Source organism: Tachypleus tridentatus, chromosome 8, assembly GCF_004210375.1.
Source record: "Tachypleus tridentatus isolate NWPU-2018 chromosome 8, ASM421037v1, whole genome shotgun sequence".
In the NCBI taxonomy this organism is placed as follows: Eukaryota; Metazoa; Arthropoda; class Merostomata; order Xiphosura; family Limulidae; genus Tachypleus; species Tachypleus tridentatus.
The window spans coordinates 98,362,031-98,379,680 of NC_134832.1; the positions used below are offsets into that span (position 1 = coordinate 98,362,031).

Genomic DNA, 17,650 nt, shown 5'->3' on the forward strand with positions numbered 1-17,650 from the left:
TCAAACAAATGTTAGCTTTTCAATATGCTTTATTTTTAAAATACAAGTTAAACTCACAAAAAATATGCAGTGCGTACTTTAATTCCATAGTATAGATAAACAGTTTACATTTGTCACTAGAAGTACACAAAGCCCTAAATAAAAATCCAACTCAACATTAGATAATCAAATCATGTAAAATAATATAGGTTAAACACTCATTTTTGCAAATATAATCCACATACTGTACTACACAAAATAAACATCTTCCTTAGTAGGTTTTTTGTGTGTAAACTGTAGAGTTTACACATTATTTAAATAGCACTTACATACACTTTAATTCACCAGATCTGTGAATATGATAAAATTAACCAAATACTTTTTACATCTAAACAATCAGTTACTTAAAAAAAAAAGATAACAAACTATGACTTGTAATATACCTTATGACTGAAATTGAGTAAACAAGTGAAACAAAACCGAAGTTTATAAATATAATACGGCTGATACAAACCAACAGTGTGCAGACTGAACACTGTATTTCTTTGCCTTATAGTATGTAATTGTAACATATACTGTATATATGCGATCTGTGATAAGTATCCAATTTATGTCTGTTTCCTTACCCACATCTACTGGTACTTTGTGAGCATGAGATGTCAGAACTACTTATAACATTCATCTACAATAGAAGGAATATTTGAATTAAGTTAACACAGCCTAGAATGGAATGTCATGAAATACTCTTCCAACAATATTGAGGTAAAGAGTAATACTATATATTAAAAATGATTCAGAACATATTTTAGATTCTACACTTTGATTGAACTTCAACTATGTGTATACTAATTGAATATACCAGTTGTTTTACTAGGTTCAAGTGTTATTTACAAAACACTTCTATGCTAAAAAATAAAATAAATAATATGTAGATGATGTTAAGAAAAGAATCATTTATATGACGTGAAAGCCTAAGCTATAAAAGCAAAAAAAGTACTACACACGTTATTTTAATACAAAAATAAATGACTTTACAAAACCAATTTTGTTATTTTTCTTCAATTGGACACTCAATTTTTGTTCAATTTCAAGCTCTGTACTGTCATTTATGAAGCTGTAAAGTACTGGGTGTCCAATTAAAAATTGAAAAAAAAAAAAGAATTCTATTGTAAGGACTTTCATTTCTAAAATAAAATTACTTTCATACACTAATATGCACTAGATAAATTAGATAATCTTTTATAAGATGTGAATGCCCAATTAAATAATAAACTTTTAGGCTATAAGGCCCTCATAAAAATTGTTCATAAACTCTTACTAAATCTAATTTGGGTAAATGTTTATTTAATAAAAGGAAGTTATTTTAGGCTTTTATGTAATGCCTATAAAATGGTTATTTTATTAATACATACCTACATCAATTACTTTGTTACAACAAATCAAATAACAAAAATGGGAATGAACATACGTGTTCCACACAAAATAAAAGTTCTGGTGAGACTAAAAAAAGATGTTACATGCAATATAAGTATTTCAGGTAAAAGATTTTCTTTCATTTTTCTTATTAATATCATGTGATCACTTTAACTATATCTTATAATGTTTAGTTCTACTTCATACAATTAGAAGTCATGAAACTTTATCACCTTAATGACCCATAAATTAATTGACTAGCATGTTTTAGATAGACAACCTTATGTTGTATTAAATATAGTTCATTCCATTAAAATACAAAACTATACAATACTTTGTTAATATTCTTCAGTAGATTTGTAATTTTAATAATATAATATTTGTGTACACACAAGTATTGCACAATACAGTAAAATTTATGCACAACAATATATTACAGATACCAAAACATTATATAAAGACTACATTTTCTGTAAGTCTACCTTTTTTTCAAAACTAGAAGGTAATAAAACTGCAATATGATAAGCAACATTCTTAAATAATAGGGTAATAAATAAAATGTTTAATATGTTATTAGAGAACTGATCTGAGTGAACGTCAAAACAAAAATATCTAACGTGAGTTTGTAGATAATGTAAAAGTTAACAATTTTATAATAGTTTTGGATCAAATAGAAGTTTTATAAAATACCTTTTCTCTAAGTTAAACAGAAATATCAGACAAAAGACAAAACAAAATACCATATGGTGGACTACCTCTTTTAGTGCTAGAACTCAATAACTGACCAGAAATAAAAGATGTATCTGGCAGGTCACAACCAATATCAAGATAAAGTATGCAGATAAATTCTATGTAGCATCAGCAAAATAACCATATGTTGATCTAAAAATTTCAAAAGCTAAATAGTCCTATGGCATCACCAAGATAAACATCTGTCGTGAGTTCTCGAGAGGCATTACTTCAAAAGCAATCCAGCCAAGAAAACAAATTGTTTCAAATACCAGAGTCAATTCTATGAACAATTTAAAAATTGTCCAAGGAAATATGGTGTCAACAACTGTATTGTAAAAATGTTTATTCTGAATATGAAAACTGTAGGAGTTAAGTCAAAGTGCATATCAAACTATATGGAAGGACTTTTACAAGGAATAAAAAAAAAACTACAGCTGGATTTGAAGTGATTTAATATATTAAACACATCTCGTAAATCATTTGATGGATTAACAACACACCCACATTTTTGACTACTGTCAAAGATACAGTCCAAATTGCCTATCCCCCCCCCCCCCAAATTTAGATGTGTTAAATTGAGACACTTGTCTAAGGGTTGAAAGATGCAAATTTAGTTCACATATGTATTCAAATATGTTTTCAGTACATTTCCTTACCTTCCAGAAGCTCACACTTACATAAAAATATTAACACTGAATATACTGGTGAGATTTTATCTGTTTAGTTTAACCTTCTATTCCTGAACTCATTTCTAAAACATACATGTAATATTATTGTAATGCTTTTAAGAAAATTCAAATTAAAGCTGCAAAATTCTGAATGAAAAAATAATGAACAGATCACAGAATAAATAATGAAACAAAAAACAATACCTGCACATAGAATCATAATTTTGTGGTGTTGGAGTGAACTTTCATGGTAAAGGTTGAAATGTACATTTTGTTTTTCACATGTATATTACTCTAGACTACAGCAAAAAGAAATATTCAGTTGAATATTCAGGTTGTACAGATAAAATAGAAAAAATACTGCAAAATCAAATTACAATTAAAATTTATATTGCTAAAGCACATTATGTTATCATGAAATAAGACCACTAGAAGTAAAACATTTAATGGACCAACCTATACCTTAACTCGAGTACAAATATTGCTAACAAATTCTAGTGCAATCACTTTATTAAGAGCATAAACCATGTTCATAATGAGTTTGTGCACAAATATTCTTATTACATATTTTTAAATATTCAAATAACTCAATAATTGGCTAATTCATTAATGCTATATTTCAATAACCAACAACAGAAATAAAATCAGAACAATTCTATAAAACATATAATTTTGGTTTACCAACATTATATTCAATAATTCAGTTAACACAGAATAAAAGATTTAATACATTTTTATCTAACATCGACAGGTTATAAACATTTTGATCATCTAAACAGTAAACTGGTGTCCATACATAATTGAACTTAAAAATTACAAACAAAGCCAAGAATATTAGATATATTGTAGTGTGTCCATTATTCGAACCTATACTTAAAATTACATATACATATATTGCTTAACCTGTAAGACTGTTATATAGATATACTGATACTTTTACATAGCTAACACAGGTTATGGTAATAATTTTCTGTAAACTATTTTCTTCCTACCTACCTTCATATTATAACTAAGATTTAATAATACAGTTATACTTGACACAGTTAAAACTCGAAAGGTTAGCACATGCAAAATCAAACATTTTAAGAATAAGACTTATCTAATAATTCTATGTCTTGACCAGTCATTTATATATCCAGATTTATGTACCTTATAAGAGATTGTGTTAAAATCTGAAAAATATTTTATAATGTACAAAGATATTTTAACATAAATTATACATGAAGAGGTATTAAGAAAATAAAACTCAAGAACAAAAGCTGTGTTAAATTAACCTTCTGTCAGAGTAAATAAGACATAAGATTTTGTTAACTAATAACAACAAAAATATTCAAATAATCCCACAATAAAACAACAAAATGTAACTTTTATATACCACTAAAATATAATTCATAAATTTCATTAAACTATGAGTATGCTTAAAGTTTTTCTTTATTCTCCAATAACCTCTTAGAGATGAATGTATTAATTATTGGTGAAATTCTTTCTGGGTTATTCAAGTGAACAAAGTGGGAGCCCTCAACCTCAGTGAACTGAAATCTTTTGCTATTTCTTGCATACAGGTCTAAGAAATCTTTTAGTATTTCTCGATCTTCATACCAAGGTCCTTCTTTTGCCTTAATAATTAACAGTTCACATTTCAGATGTGATAGAATGAGTTTCTGTTGTTCAATGTCAAAGTTAAAGAGAGAAATTTTCCTTGCATGTATGTCTCGGGTGAAAATTAGACCCTTTCCATCACTAGATAGTCTGGTTCCCCTTTTCATCAGGATTTTGGCTGACTTTTCAGTAACCTGGTTTTGCAATCCATCTATTAGGCGTTGAAGAGCCTGATCTTGTGTGTAAACTGGTGGTTCTTGTGAACACTTCTTTTCCAATAGCAGATGTTGGTCAATAGCTTCAGCAGCTCTCCGAGTTATCTTCTCCACAGGTGTAGCTACAGGCTTTATGAGATCAATACCAATCACACAATCAACTAGATTTGGATAAAGACTTGCAAAAAATACTGCTAATCCACAACCAAGACTATGGCCTATTATAGTAATCTTTTTCCATTCATAAAATTCAATAACCCTTTTAACATCAATGAGAAAATGGACAAATTCATATATACTACCAGGAGGCTTGTGTGAAGACAGACCATGGCCTGGTAAGTCTAGTGCAATAACTCTCAAATTTGGAAGCAATAATGGGATTAAAGTGTCAAATGAACCAGCATTGTCCAACCAGCCATGTAAAGCTAGTAGAGGTAGTCCATCTGGTGGTCCCCAATCTTTTACAGCCATATGCCCATATGGAAGAGGTATTTGTATCTCTTTTGGACCCAGCCTTTCTCTTTCTGAAGTCATCATTAAAGAACTCTGGTGTTCTTTGTAACCAACAGATCCCTTTAACTTAATCGTTGAGCAAATTCTCTAAATGTGGAAAAACAAACAAGTCTTGATACATATATTAGAAAACTAATTTTCCAACATTTAATGAATGATGAAAATCTTAGCTTCAGATATTTCTGAGAAGATCATACTAATTTATATATCATATCAAAATATTATAATTCCCTCTAAATATATATTCCATTTCAACAGCAGTTTAATTAATTCTATATAATATGATAATATGTTGAAAACAAGATAAAACTTGAATTTATGTGTATTCATCTACAAAATTTGGTTGTTTCTTTGAATGTTTCCACTGTGGAGTTTGTGAAAAGTAAACAGGATACTGCTCAAGATCAATTGTAGGGATAAAGTTGTAAGAAGAGAAAAAAGTTTAGCATAAGAAATTACTACAGCATACAGATTGGAAAATACAAGAGTCGAAGGATGAAGGTTTTTGAAACTGTTTAGGATGGCTTTATTGACCAATTGGTTAAGGAATTGTTAAAAACAATGCCATTTTAGATATATTAACTTCAAATGCAGAAATGATTGAGAGGGTGGAAATTGGGAAATGTTTGGTTGAGTTGATTGATTGATTGATTTAGTGTTTTATGGCACAAAGCAGCGAGGCTATCTGCACAGACATTCGGTAAAAATGTAAAAAAATAAAAAATAAATGTAGTAATAGACATAAATGGAAATGAAGGTAAAACAAAAAAGTATAAAACCAATGTTGACACCTAGTCTACAATGTTAAGATAGAAGGCAGATTATAAGAAGTTGTAAGGTATTTACTCTAGCAAAAAGGTAATGATCATAACCAGCCAGGAAGACTAACAGGTAAGTTCAAGAACCAACGTTAGTCACCTGAAGTTGGTCTTTCCAGTCCTGGTTCTGGTTATGTGTCATAGCAACCAGTATCAAAATGTAAAAGAATAGAAGTTTTAAAAGATATATAGCAAAATTGTAACAATGAGTAGCCAAATGTCCAGTAAAAGATAAAGTCAAGTAAATGGAGTAAAATTTGTAAAAGTAAATGAAGGTAAAAACAAAACAGCAATTAAAACAGAAAATGGTGTAAAACCAATGGTGACATCCAGTCTTCAAAGTTGTAAAATATTTACTCTAGCAAAATGGTAATGATCATAACCTGCCAGGAAGACAAACAGGTAAGTTCAAGAACCACCGTCAATCACCAGAAGTTGGCCTTTCCAGTCCTGGTTCCGGGTTATGTGTCATAGCAGCTATTATCAAAATGTAAAAGAATAAAAGTTTTAAAAGACACTCCACAAAATCGTAATAATGAGTAGCCAAATGTCCAGTAAAAAGATAAAAGTCAAGTAAATGGAGTAAAATTTGTAAAAGTAATTGAAGATAAAAGCAAAACGACAATTCAAACAGAAAATGGCGTAAAAACCAATGTTGACATCCAGTCAACAAAGTTGTAAAGAACTACCTGTAGCAGAATGGTAATGATCATAACCTGCCAGGAAGACTAACAGGAAAGTATAAAAACCACCGTCAGTCACCTGAAGTTGGTCTTTCCAGTCCTGGTTCTGGGTTATGAGTCAATATGGCCAGTACTAAAAAGTTAAGTAGTAAAAGTGTGAAATGATATGCAGCAAAAGTATAATAACAACTCGCCAGGACGACTAATGTTCAGTAGTGTCAGTCACCTGATAGTTCAAACAGGTGTTGAGTTATTTAATGTTCTGGCCACCAATGTCAAGTTGGGAGAAAGATTAAAACTGTAAAAAAGGAACCACAATTAAAAGGTGTAATGAATAAATATGCAACACTTAAATGAGATTAAAAAGATTAATGGCCATTAACAAATTAAAAACATTATCAAGGTGGACAGAGTCACCATCACCAATAACTCTGTCCAATGTTAGAGACTGACCCTGGGAAATAATATGTTTAAAATATTGTCGTCGTTGAGAATTGTAACGATGGCAAGAAAGTAAAACGTGGCTGATAGTGATTTGAGTGTTACACAAACTACACATTGGTGCATCAGTTCCAGATAAAAGAAAATGATGAGTTAAAAAATTGTGACCAATGCGTAGCCTAGTGAGAACAACTTCCTCCTTCGAACTTTACGAAGCTAGATGGCCAAAGTCCAATTTTGGGTTTGATTTGAAAAGTTTGTTGTCACGCTTGCTCACTCCAAGTGGACTGCCAGCTGGCACGAAGCCGAGCCTTGAAGACAACACCATAGTTCATGTAAGGAATAGGCATAGGAGTGATGGTGCTGAAGCAGACATATTTAGCTGCCATGTCTGTAAGCTCGTTCCCGCAAATACCAACATGGCCTGGTATTCAGAAAAACTGGATAGTAGTAGCTGCTAATGAGAAATGGGCCAGTCGGTTTCGAATATCAGCAAGAATAGGATGTGAGCTAACGTGTAGCGATTCCAAGGCAAGTATAGAACTAAGCGAATCAGTATAAATAGTGCAGTTGGAGTACTGCTCAGCTGCAATATGATCCAGGGAAAGAGATATGGCATACAGTTCAGCAGTGAACACAGAAACTGTAGAAGGGATTCTGCGCGCAACTACTGACCCATAGCAGAGCCCACTGAATTACCTGATTTGGAACCATCTGTATAAATGGGAACTGAATGATTGTTTGAAAGATATTCATTGAATAAAAGACGGTACTTCCAATCTGGGGTATCTGCCTTTTTTAGGTGACTGAAAGAAAAGTCACATTTGGGGGCTGTAATAAGCCATGGTGGGATGGGCCAACCTGTGGAATCTGCAATGTTATCCAAGGACAGACCCAATTTATCCAATTGCGCCCGGATGCGAAGGCCAAACGGAGCAATGACAGATCGTCTGTTCTGAAAAAGTACTGCCCACCGAGGAAGGAAAACACATTTCCAGGTGGGATGCTTTGGTAAGGAATGAAGTTTCGAAGTATATTGTAAAGATAGTTGCAAACGGCAAAGGTGTAGAGAAAGTTCATGAGATTCAATGTATGTACTTTGAACTGGAGAGGTACGGAAAGCCCCAGTGCAGAGTCGAAGTCCTTGGTGATGAATGGGGTCCAGCATCTTTAAGGCGGAGGGTCTGGCAGAGCCATAGACCATTGATCCATAATCGAGTTTCGATCTAATAAGAGCACAATATTTTTTAACATTGAACAGCAATCTGCCCCCCAACTGGTAGAAGAGAGAACACGGAGGATGTACAGTGCTCTTGTGCATTTGACCCGAAGCTGCTTTAAGTGTGGTATAAAGGTCAGTTTACGATCAAAGATAAGCCCCAAGAACTTGGTCTCCGGGACCACTGGCAGCAAAACTTCACCGATATGAAGTTCAGGATCAGGGTGAATACCCCATAGATGGCAAAAGTGCATGCATACAGTTTTGGGGGAGAGAGAAATTAAAGCCGTTCGCCAGAGTCCACTTCCGTACACAATTGAGGGCGGTTTGTAGTTGCCACTCAATATATCTCATGTTTGACGACTGACATGAGATGTGAAAGTCGTCGGCATACAGCCCATTCGCAACAGTGAGAGGGAGTTGTTCAGTGATGGCATTTATCTTTATACTGAAGAGTGTAACACTCAATACACAGCCTTGAGGGACTCCAAGTTCCTGTACAAAAGAACGGAAAGTGTCGAACCCACACGAACTTGGAATCTCCTGTCCATTAAAAATTTTTTAATAAACATGGGTAGATGGCCACGTAACCCATATGTATGGAGGTCTCGCAAAACGCCATACCTCCATGTTGTGTCGTAAGCCTTCTCTATGTCAAAGAATATTGATACAAGATGTTGGCGGTTGAGAAAGGCTTATCTGATAGATGTTTCAAGACGAATTAGGTGGTCTGTGGTGGAGTGTTGTTGACGGAACCCACACTGGTGGGAGAGGAGGTTGTTTGATTCAAGGAACCAAACAAGACGAGCATTAACCATCCTTTCTAATGTCTTACAGAGACAGCTCGTCAAAGCAATTGGACGGTAGTTTGAAGGAATCTTGGGATCTTTCCCTGGCTTAGAGAATGGAAAAATAATAGCCTGGTGCCAGGCATCAGGAAAAACATTCTCCTGCCAGGTCCAGTTGAAAACAATCAGAAGGACATCAAGAGAAGCAGGAGATAGATGGTGCAGCATGTCATAATGAATATCATCAGGTCCAACAAATGTACTGGCAGACCGATGAAGGGCCATTTTTAGTTCCACCAGGGTAAAGGGACAACTATAGTCAAAGAAACAGTCAGTTGGAAAGGAAAGAGGTGATCGCTCTGCCCGAGTCTTGATGGCCAGGAAGGTGGAGGAACAAGCAGAAGTGCTAGATACCGGCAAAAGCTTTCACCTAGAGTGTTAGCGGCGCTATAACATCAGTCACCTGACCATCAGAGAGTAAGATCGAGAGGGATAGAATTGTAGTGTCCATTAACGTTTCGAATCCTGTCCCATATGATCTTGGAACTGGTGGTAGAAGATATGCTGGTTGTGAACTTAATCCAAGATTCCTTCTGGCTTTGATGTCTTACCCACCTAGCATGTGCACGGGCCCGTTGGAAAGCAACCCGGTTTGAAAGTGTGGGATATCTACGAAAAGTATCCCAGGCCTGCTTTTGAGCCTTCCGTGCTAAGTGGCAAGGAGGATTCCACCATGGATGAGGATATCGTGGAAAATGTGTTTTAGGAATACACTGAGCAGCTGCATGTGTAATACAGTCAGTTACCGCTGCTACACAGTCGTCTATTGATGGCTGATTTACGATGGCAGGATCAAGTTCTGCGAGAGCAGTGAAAGTGGACCAGTCTGCCTGATCCAGCTTCCACCGGGGCACGTGGGTAGGGTGGCATCGACCACGGCCAGTCTCTCTCAAAAGGATCAAAAAATGATCACTGCCTAGTGGATTACTGTCAACCCTCCATGAAAAATGGGAGAATAATGAAAGGGAGCAAACTGAGAGATCAATAGCAGTAAAGGACTGACTAGGTGCATGAAAGTAAGTGGAAGAACCAGTATTGAAAAGAAAAGATTGTGATCAGAGAGCATCCGCTCTACAGATCGCCCTCCCATCAATAATAGCACTTCCCAGAGGGATGATGTCCATTAAAATCCCCTAGGATTAGAAATGGAGATGGCAATTGTTCAACAAGAGCATCAAGATCTGATTGATCATATGTCTCTCCAGGGGACAGGTACAAAGAACAAACAGCGATGGTATGACCCAAGGAAACACGGATGGCTACAGCCTCCAAGGGTGTGTTGAGTGACAAAGACAGGGTGGGCACGTGTTGATCAACCAACAGTGCCACCCCTCCATGTACTCGACCATCACACAACCTGTCATTTCTGTACAGAGAAAACTGCTGAATGGAGACAGTATCAGCAGTTTTGAGAAATGTTTCTTGTAAAGAAAGACAAACAGGATGGCAGGAAGCAATCAGCTTTTTGATATCATCCAGATTAGAACGTAAACCTCGACAGTTCCATTGTATCAAGGTGGCCATTTTTAATAACGGGTAGGTGAAGTGGCTGGTGAACCCTTTGGTTTACGACCATGTCTTTTTTCTTTACTGTCTTCAGTTGGAGGAGGTCTATCAACCTCCATGGATCCTGCTCTGGGTCGGGTGGGCAGGTTTTTGTTATTGGAAGGGGAATCCAGTGACTGAGGACGCGAACGAATAATTGTTTTCTCTCTTGTGGTGGGAGAAAAAGATGTATCAGAAGAAATGCCTGTATTTGAAACTGAAGGACGTGGATCTTGAGGTTTGTTGGAAGGTATGGGAGGAACAGAGATGGGTGTGAAAGTCGATTCATCAACCTTTCTAACCACAAGGTCAAAAAGATTTTCATTTGTTTTGAACACGATTTTCTTGGAGGCACAGAGAGATCTGTCTGCACTCCCACTGTAGTTGTGGAATGAAGTGCAGCAGCATATGTCTGAGATGAAGTGGTGGGCAGCAATTTCTGAGCCTCAGGATAAGTAATGTTACAAGCCATTTTCAAATGCTGCACCTCTTTTTACCTCCAACCATTTAGGGCAGGAATGAAAGTAGGAAGGGTGAGAACCATTGTAGTTGACACAATGTGGGTCCATTTCACACTCATAGGCATAGGGAACCACGACATGACGTCTTTGAGTGGCCAAACCTCTGACATTGGAAACATCGGAGAGGGTTTGGAATATACGGCCATACCTTGCAATTTAGATAACCTGCCTTGATAGTGGCAGGTGCACGTGGTGATATAAATGTCAAAACAAGGATATCTGTCAGCAGTGTAACTCCATCTTTGCGAGTGGAGATGCGCCTCACTGCAGAAACTCCTTGAGTGGAGAGACCAGCGAGAATCTCTGACTCGGGAACGTTCTTCAAATCCCTTTCAACAATAAATCTCGTGAAGAATTCAAGGTAGCATGGGGTGTAACCTCAATAGGTATATCCCCAATTGCCTTTGAATTCAAGAGGAGTTCACTGTGTTGGGATGTGGATGTTTCAACCAATATGTCACCAGATCGAAGATTCTTTACTGATTTTGGAGAGCCAGCAAGTCCCTCTAGTCCCTTTTGAATAAAAAAAGGGGACATTTGCCCTAAAGGTTTTTCTGAAAGAGAATGTAATATAAGAAAATGAGGTACGTGTGTTACTGATGTTGAAGATTGCTGTTCTGAGTATTCAAGACGTGGTCGCTACCCATTGACTGTTTTTTTACAATTTTATTTAAAGTTTTTAGAGGATCCATAGGAAAAAGAAAAAATTTCGGTACCCACTGACCCCACCCACCATGGAGCCCTACAAGGGGACGCACTACAAAGTCCCGCAAGGACAATGCAGCAATGCCAGGGTTTCGTGAGCACTATACCCAAACACCAGCATCAGGCACAATGTCCACAACACCCTTCACGGGTCGACACGCACGGCAAACAAGTGGGTGGATGTTTAGATCCCAGAGAAGGTAACCAGATAGAACAGAACCTTCCCTGGGTACCGGAATCCACACCGAGGGGTTTGGGTGAGAGTGATCATTGTTCTATTAAGTTTGATGCTTTGCTACATATGGAGACAAAAAATAACAACATTTTAATTACAAACTTCAAAAAACAAAATTTGAAAACATACGACAAGAATTATCTTCTGAACTGAGCTACAATGTTATTTGGAGATACTGATGAAATGTATAAAACTTAGATATTCAAAGTGAACACATTCCTTATGGAAAGGAAAGAGTAACTACAAGTAAAAAACTAGATTGGCACATAAAGAGTTTAAGACATAAAGTAAAAGAAAAGTATCATAAATTTAAAATGACTCATATGACAGATTTAAAAGATTATAGAAGAACAAGGAAGTTGGTGAAAGAGGAAATTAAGACATCATAACAGATGTATGAGAAAAGGTTAGTGAAAAATGTAAAAATTAACATTCAGGATTTCTTTAAATATGTTAAGGACAAATAAAATGTTATCATGAAAAACCTTGAGGAATGATAAAGGATGGCTTGTATCTAATGGTTAAGAGATGGCTGGTTTTTCTTCAGTTTATACTAACAAAGATTTAAACAGTATTCCACATCTTGGCAGGGTAGGAGTCATCTTCAGTTAAAGATACCTTCATTTTTTTAAAGTGGTGGTTGGCCTTTAGATATTTAGTACTGGGAGTAAATTTAAGTGAGTTTCAGAAAAACCTTGATAAACATATGAATCATAAGGGTTGGCTTTAAGATTTTTTAAAAATTATTTTAGTTTTGTTAAAGGATGGTTCTAAATTTTTGCACAAAGCTACACCTCAGCTATCTGTGCTAGCCACCCCTAATTCAGCAGTGTAAGACTAGAGAAAAGGTAACTAGTCATCACTACCCACATTCAACTCTTGGGCTACTCTTTTACCAATGAATAATGGGATTTACATTATAATGCCCCCACAGCTGATAGGACAAGCATGTTTGGTGTGACAATGATTCAAACTTGTGACCCTCAGATTGCAAGTCAAGTGCCCTAACCACCTAGCCACAACAGGCCAGTCAGAAGATGGAACAGCAAAGATGGACCAACAGGTTACATGTTGTCCCAAAATCATGTTATGTTAAATAAAACTAAATTGATTTCCACTACAAAATACAATCACTCCCTCCCAAAAACAACTAAGAAAGTCAAACCTAAATTTGAAGTAGTTTGTGTCTAAGTGTGCTTGGAGACCTTATCTTTTAGTCTTAATGCTATGCTTTTCTCAACACAAAACTTCAAATTTACTGATATACAAAGATAATATAATAATACAGGGTCTAAACATGGTTCTAGGAGGAAAACAGAAACAAAATATTCATGATATTTACAAGATAAATGTTGAGCTTGAAAGTCTACTGATTGCACACACACACTCATATATAAAACTGTAGATGAATCATAATTACAAATAAAATCAGTTAGTAATGAATTTTTCAGCCAAATAAATATCTGATCTGAAAACAACTGCCTAAATATGAAGAAAATATCAACATTTCAATATCACAACTTTGTATGACATTTTTAAATATGGTATGAATATCTTATATGATAATAAAATCTCTCTCTCAGAAAATAAACATACAAAATCTAGCTACTCGTATATTAATTTATTTGACATCATATTGTAGTACAAGTTGATCTGCCCAAAAACAAAATAACTCTGTTCACCTATAGCATGAAAGTAGTTTTAATAATGCCCTTTTCACAAAGCATCATTCAACTAGTTCAAGGTTATCCTTAAATATCACTCCTTGAGAGAAAGTTTGACTGCACCCTCTATTTTTCAGAACATTTAGTGTAAAGTGCTGGTCATTTATACTGCTGATGGAAATTAACTCCATAAATCAATGATCTTTTTACAAAAAATAAATTATTTTCAAATCTTGAATGTGCATCTTCTCATCTTGTCACCTACAGAATACAGTACCAAGAAATCAGATGCCTTTATCCTATTGATTCCATGAAAAATCTTGTAAACTTCTATAAGATAACCCTTCAATTCTAGGAAACCTTTCCTCTGAACCATTTATTCGAAATATATACATGTTAAAATTTTACACAAGATTCGGAGTAGGATGCAAAAAGTAGTTATCTCTTTCCACTTGTAATAAATAAATATAAATACACCCTAAATTTCTGGAACATGGAACTAGTTGTAACCTATTTGAGATGTTTAAAATCATAGGGGTGCTTCAATAAACAGCTTATAGGAGGTTTCTTAAAATAATAGAAAGCTATGGTTGGTAACAAAGTCCTGAATACTGAAAAAAATAAGTATAAGCTAGGGATTCCCACATCCAATCTGATTATTTGGCAAATTTTATTCACTGTTACCAAGTGTTAAACGTAATTAATATGTGAAATAGTCTGCTAAGTTATGTGGTTAGAATTCTACTGAATTTTTGTTGGATAATTTTATGGATATGTTTAGGTTAAGTTGGTTAACCTTTATATTTGTTATATTTGCTTAAAGTATTAAGGTCAGCTGTGTGACACATAAATGACTATATAAACAACTGCACTTGCTGAAAAGCTATATTTATCATTATCATATACATATAGTCACCTCTGAGGGCCTTATTGTATGAAAGGCATATGTACTGGTTTTCAAAATTAATTTGTGGCAAAGGATATTCTCATCTTGAGCAAACTCTTTTATCTTAAGCAAAGAGAGAAACTTTGTGGAAATTCTGTTTTTTACATGGATAACTATATAGAAATATTAATTGCATCACTTAGATCAGGTCTGTGTGTACCTCATCTAGTTGAAACTAAAAAATGTTTCAAACGGTTGTGAATATAGACAAAACTATAAACTTTGTGCATCAAAGTTGTATATTGTTGTTACATTGTCATTTTGATATTACTATACACACAAAAGCTATGCACACACTCTGTTGCAATTTATTTTCATTTGATAACTACTGTGTATGTGAGAATGTAGTTCAACTAGGTAAGTTGAAACTAGTAATATGTGAAATTTCAAATTGACCAAAATTATAGCTTGAATTAACATTCCAGGCATTTATTTCTCCCCCCTTGAATTAATATATTATTCTTTTAAACTTATCAATAGTAAAGAAAAAAAACTTTAAACTGACTTCATTCTAACTGTCTTTGTTCCTTTGTCATTCTCTTAAAGTTTCAGCTGTTTTATCAGGAAATAAGTGGTTAAACTGCTGCACTTTATATGATCAAATGTATCTCACAGCTGTGGCCTCCCATCAATAGTAAAGAAAAAAAAAACTTTAAACTGACTTCATTCTAACTGTCTTTGTTCCTTTGTCATTCTCTTAAAGTTTCAGCTGTTTTATCAGGAAATAAGTGGTTAAACTGCTGCACTTTATATGATCAAATGTATCTCACAGCTGTGGCCTCCCATATGCTTCAACAAGAATAACGAGTCATGTTGATAGCAGTTAGTCAGCCTAGGTAAAATCTCCCATTATCTACAAAATAAGAAACACTTAAAATTTGATTTTGACAGGTTAGTAAGTTATTTCAGTCTGATCAGTTTGAAGAAATAATTCCATTCCAATACAACTTGAAAGCAAAGGTATTTGTGCTGTATTCAGATTCTCTTGCATTCTGGGAAACTCAGTATTACAAATACTATATGTACCTTATCACATCTGTTATCCAGCAGGCTCACCCTAGTGAATATGGCTTCCAGTTTCAGTGTATCGTAAAACATTACACTTTAACGTTTTATATAGAATAATTGTACACTATATATATATATATATAATAACATGCTAATACTACTAACGTTTGTAACTAAACTTGATTATGAACACACTCATAAGTTATAACTAAGCATTGAAATTGAATAATAATACATTAAACTAAACAAGTTATTGCAATATTTAAAATATAATAAACTATACAACTTCAATTTAAATACATTATTATTTAATATTCTGCTTAATACTTCGTTAGTCTACTACGTTAACATATTGAAAAACACTGTACTTTCTACCTAACGTCGAAACAGATCGTCTGAAAGTGAAACTAAAGGTACCTTACGTTAATTTAAGTATAAGATAAATCGGTTAATACTGAATATAAAATGTTAATTACAAATCATGAAGCTGGTATTATTTGCATAATCAAGAAAATAATAGGAGATTCAAAATATAAAATTATTGGATATATTTATATATAAGACAGTTAACATTATTTCCAACCTTGATACCGTAGAACAAACCAGATGCGTATTTCATCACTATATATCTTCTATCAGAAGCGTAGGAGATACAAGTAAAATTGATTTAATCGATCAAGAATTTGCGATTGTTAGTTACATACGGCTGATTCCTTTAAATGTAATACGAAAGTTATGATTTAGATGGTTATAAAGTGCCAGTGTTAAATTTAGTATTTTTAGAAGTGATAGTTTATCGCAATTTATTTACGTAACTGTTTACGAATCATTTGTTGTATAGGCCAATTTTTGTAAATTGACGTCACGTTACAGAATCTTCTGAATTTTTTTGTTGCTTCCACTTTAAGTATGTATTGTTAAATCGTAAGGCCTCATAACTTGTATAAAATTCTAGGCCTCAGTCGAATATTATACATATGGGTGACCAGCTTAAGTAAATAAAAAAAATCAACAGAACAGTCGCCAAGTTTCCGTTATCAGCTGTACGATCTGACGATGAGCGCTAGCGCGAAACGTCACACTTCTTCAAATAAAAATATAAAACTTGGCGATCGATTTACACAACCTGTTCTTTAATTTTGATATCTTTGTTGCCTATGCGGGTTTGACTGTATATTTGTTTTGACCAAGTTAAGTAAGTTTAGTTCATGAAAATGAAGTAAAAGTGAAGGTAAACTGTGTGTCAGTTTAGCTGTAACAGAAATTCCTTGAACCCCGTCTTTGTGGACAAACACAAAAAAGACACAATTATTAAAAGCTCTGAATAAAAGTGTGATAACCAATTGTGTACCCGGTTGCGCCAAACATGCTCGCCCTTTCAGCCGTGGGGGCGTTATAATGTGTCGGTCAATCCCACTATTCGTTGGTAAAAGAGTAGCCCAAGAGTTGGCGGTGGGTGGTGATGACTAGCTGCCTTCCCTCTAGTCTTACACTGCTAAATTAGGGACGGCTAGCACTGATAGCCCTCGAGTAGCTTTGTGCGAAATTCCAAAACAAACAAACAAATAGTTGCTGCAATTGTCGAGAATTTCACAATACGTTGTTTTTGTTGTTCTTTTTTTATCAAAAAACTTCAAAACGGGATAGCCCTCGAATAGCTTTGTGCGAAATTCAAAAAACAAAACAAACAAACAAACAAACGAATGGTGTAAGGAATATTTGTGTATAGTTTAAATTGTTTTGAATATATATATTATTTAAAACAAGTGGATTGCAAGCAGTCCATTTATTATTGAAATCTAATACCAATAACTCACAAACAATTGTTGTCAAATATCGTGGTTCTGTAAAAACCAGATAGTGATTATAAAGTAATGTTGTATCTTTGAGTAACTAAG

General features: G+C 34.5%; 1 protein-coding gene across 4 annotated transcripts; it reads right to left on the bottom strand.

Moving 5' to 3' along the window:
* Window positions 1–14: 14 nt before the first annotated feature.
* Window positions 15–16,779, bottom strand: LOC143223024 (serine hydrolase-like protein). 4 transcript variants are annotated; one of them, XM_076450378.1, is made up of 3 exons: window positions 16,336–16,777; window positions 15,250–15,597; window positions 15–5,206 (listed from the first exon to the last, which is right to left on the bottom strand). In XM_076450378.1, the coding sequence occupies exon 3, from the start codon at window positions 5,141–5,143 to the stop codon at window positions 4,211–4,213; it is 933 nt and encodes a 310-aa protein (XP_076306493.1). In that variant the 5' UTR covers window positions 5,144–5,206; window positions 15,250–15,597; window positions 16,336–16,777; the 3' UTR covers window positions 15–4,210. The 4 variants fall into 4 exon arrangements, with proteins under 4 accessions (XP_076306493.1, XP_076306492.1, XP_076306491.1 ...); XM_076450377.1 differs by lacking the exon at window positions 15,250–15,597 and having other exon boundaries at window positions 16,336–16,779; XM_076450376.1 differs by lacking the exons at window positions 15,250–15,597; window positions 16,336–16,777 and adding an exon at window positions 15,771–16,139.
* Window positions 16,780–17,650: the final 871 nt, after the last annotated feature.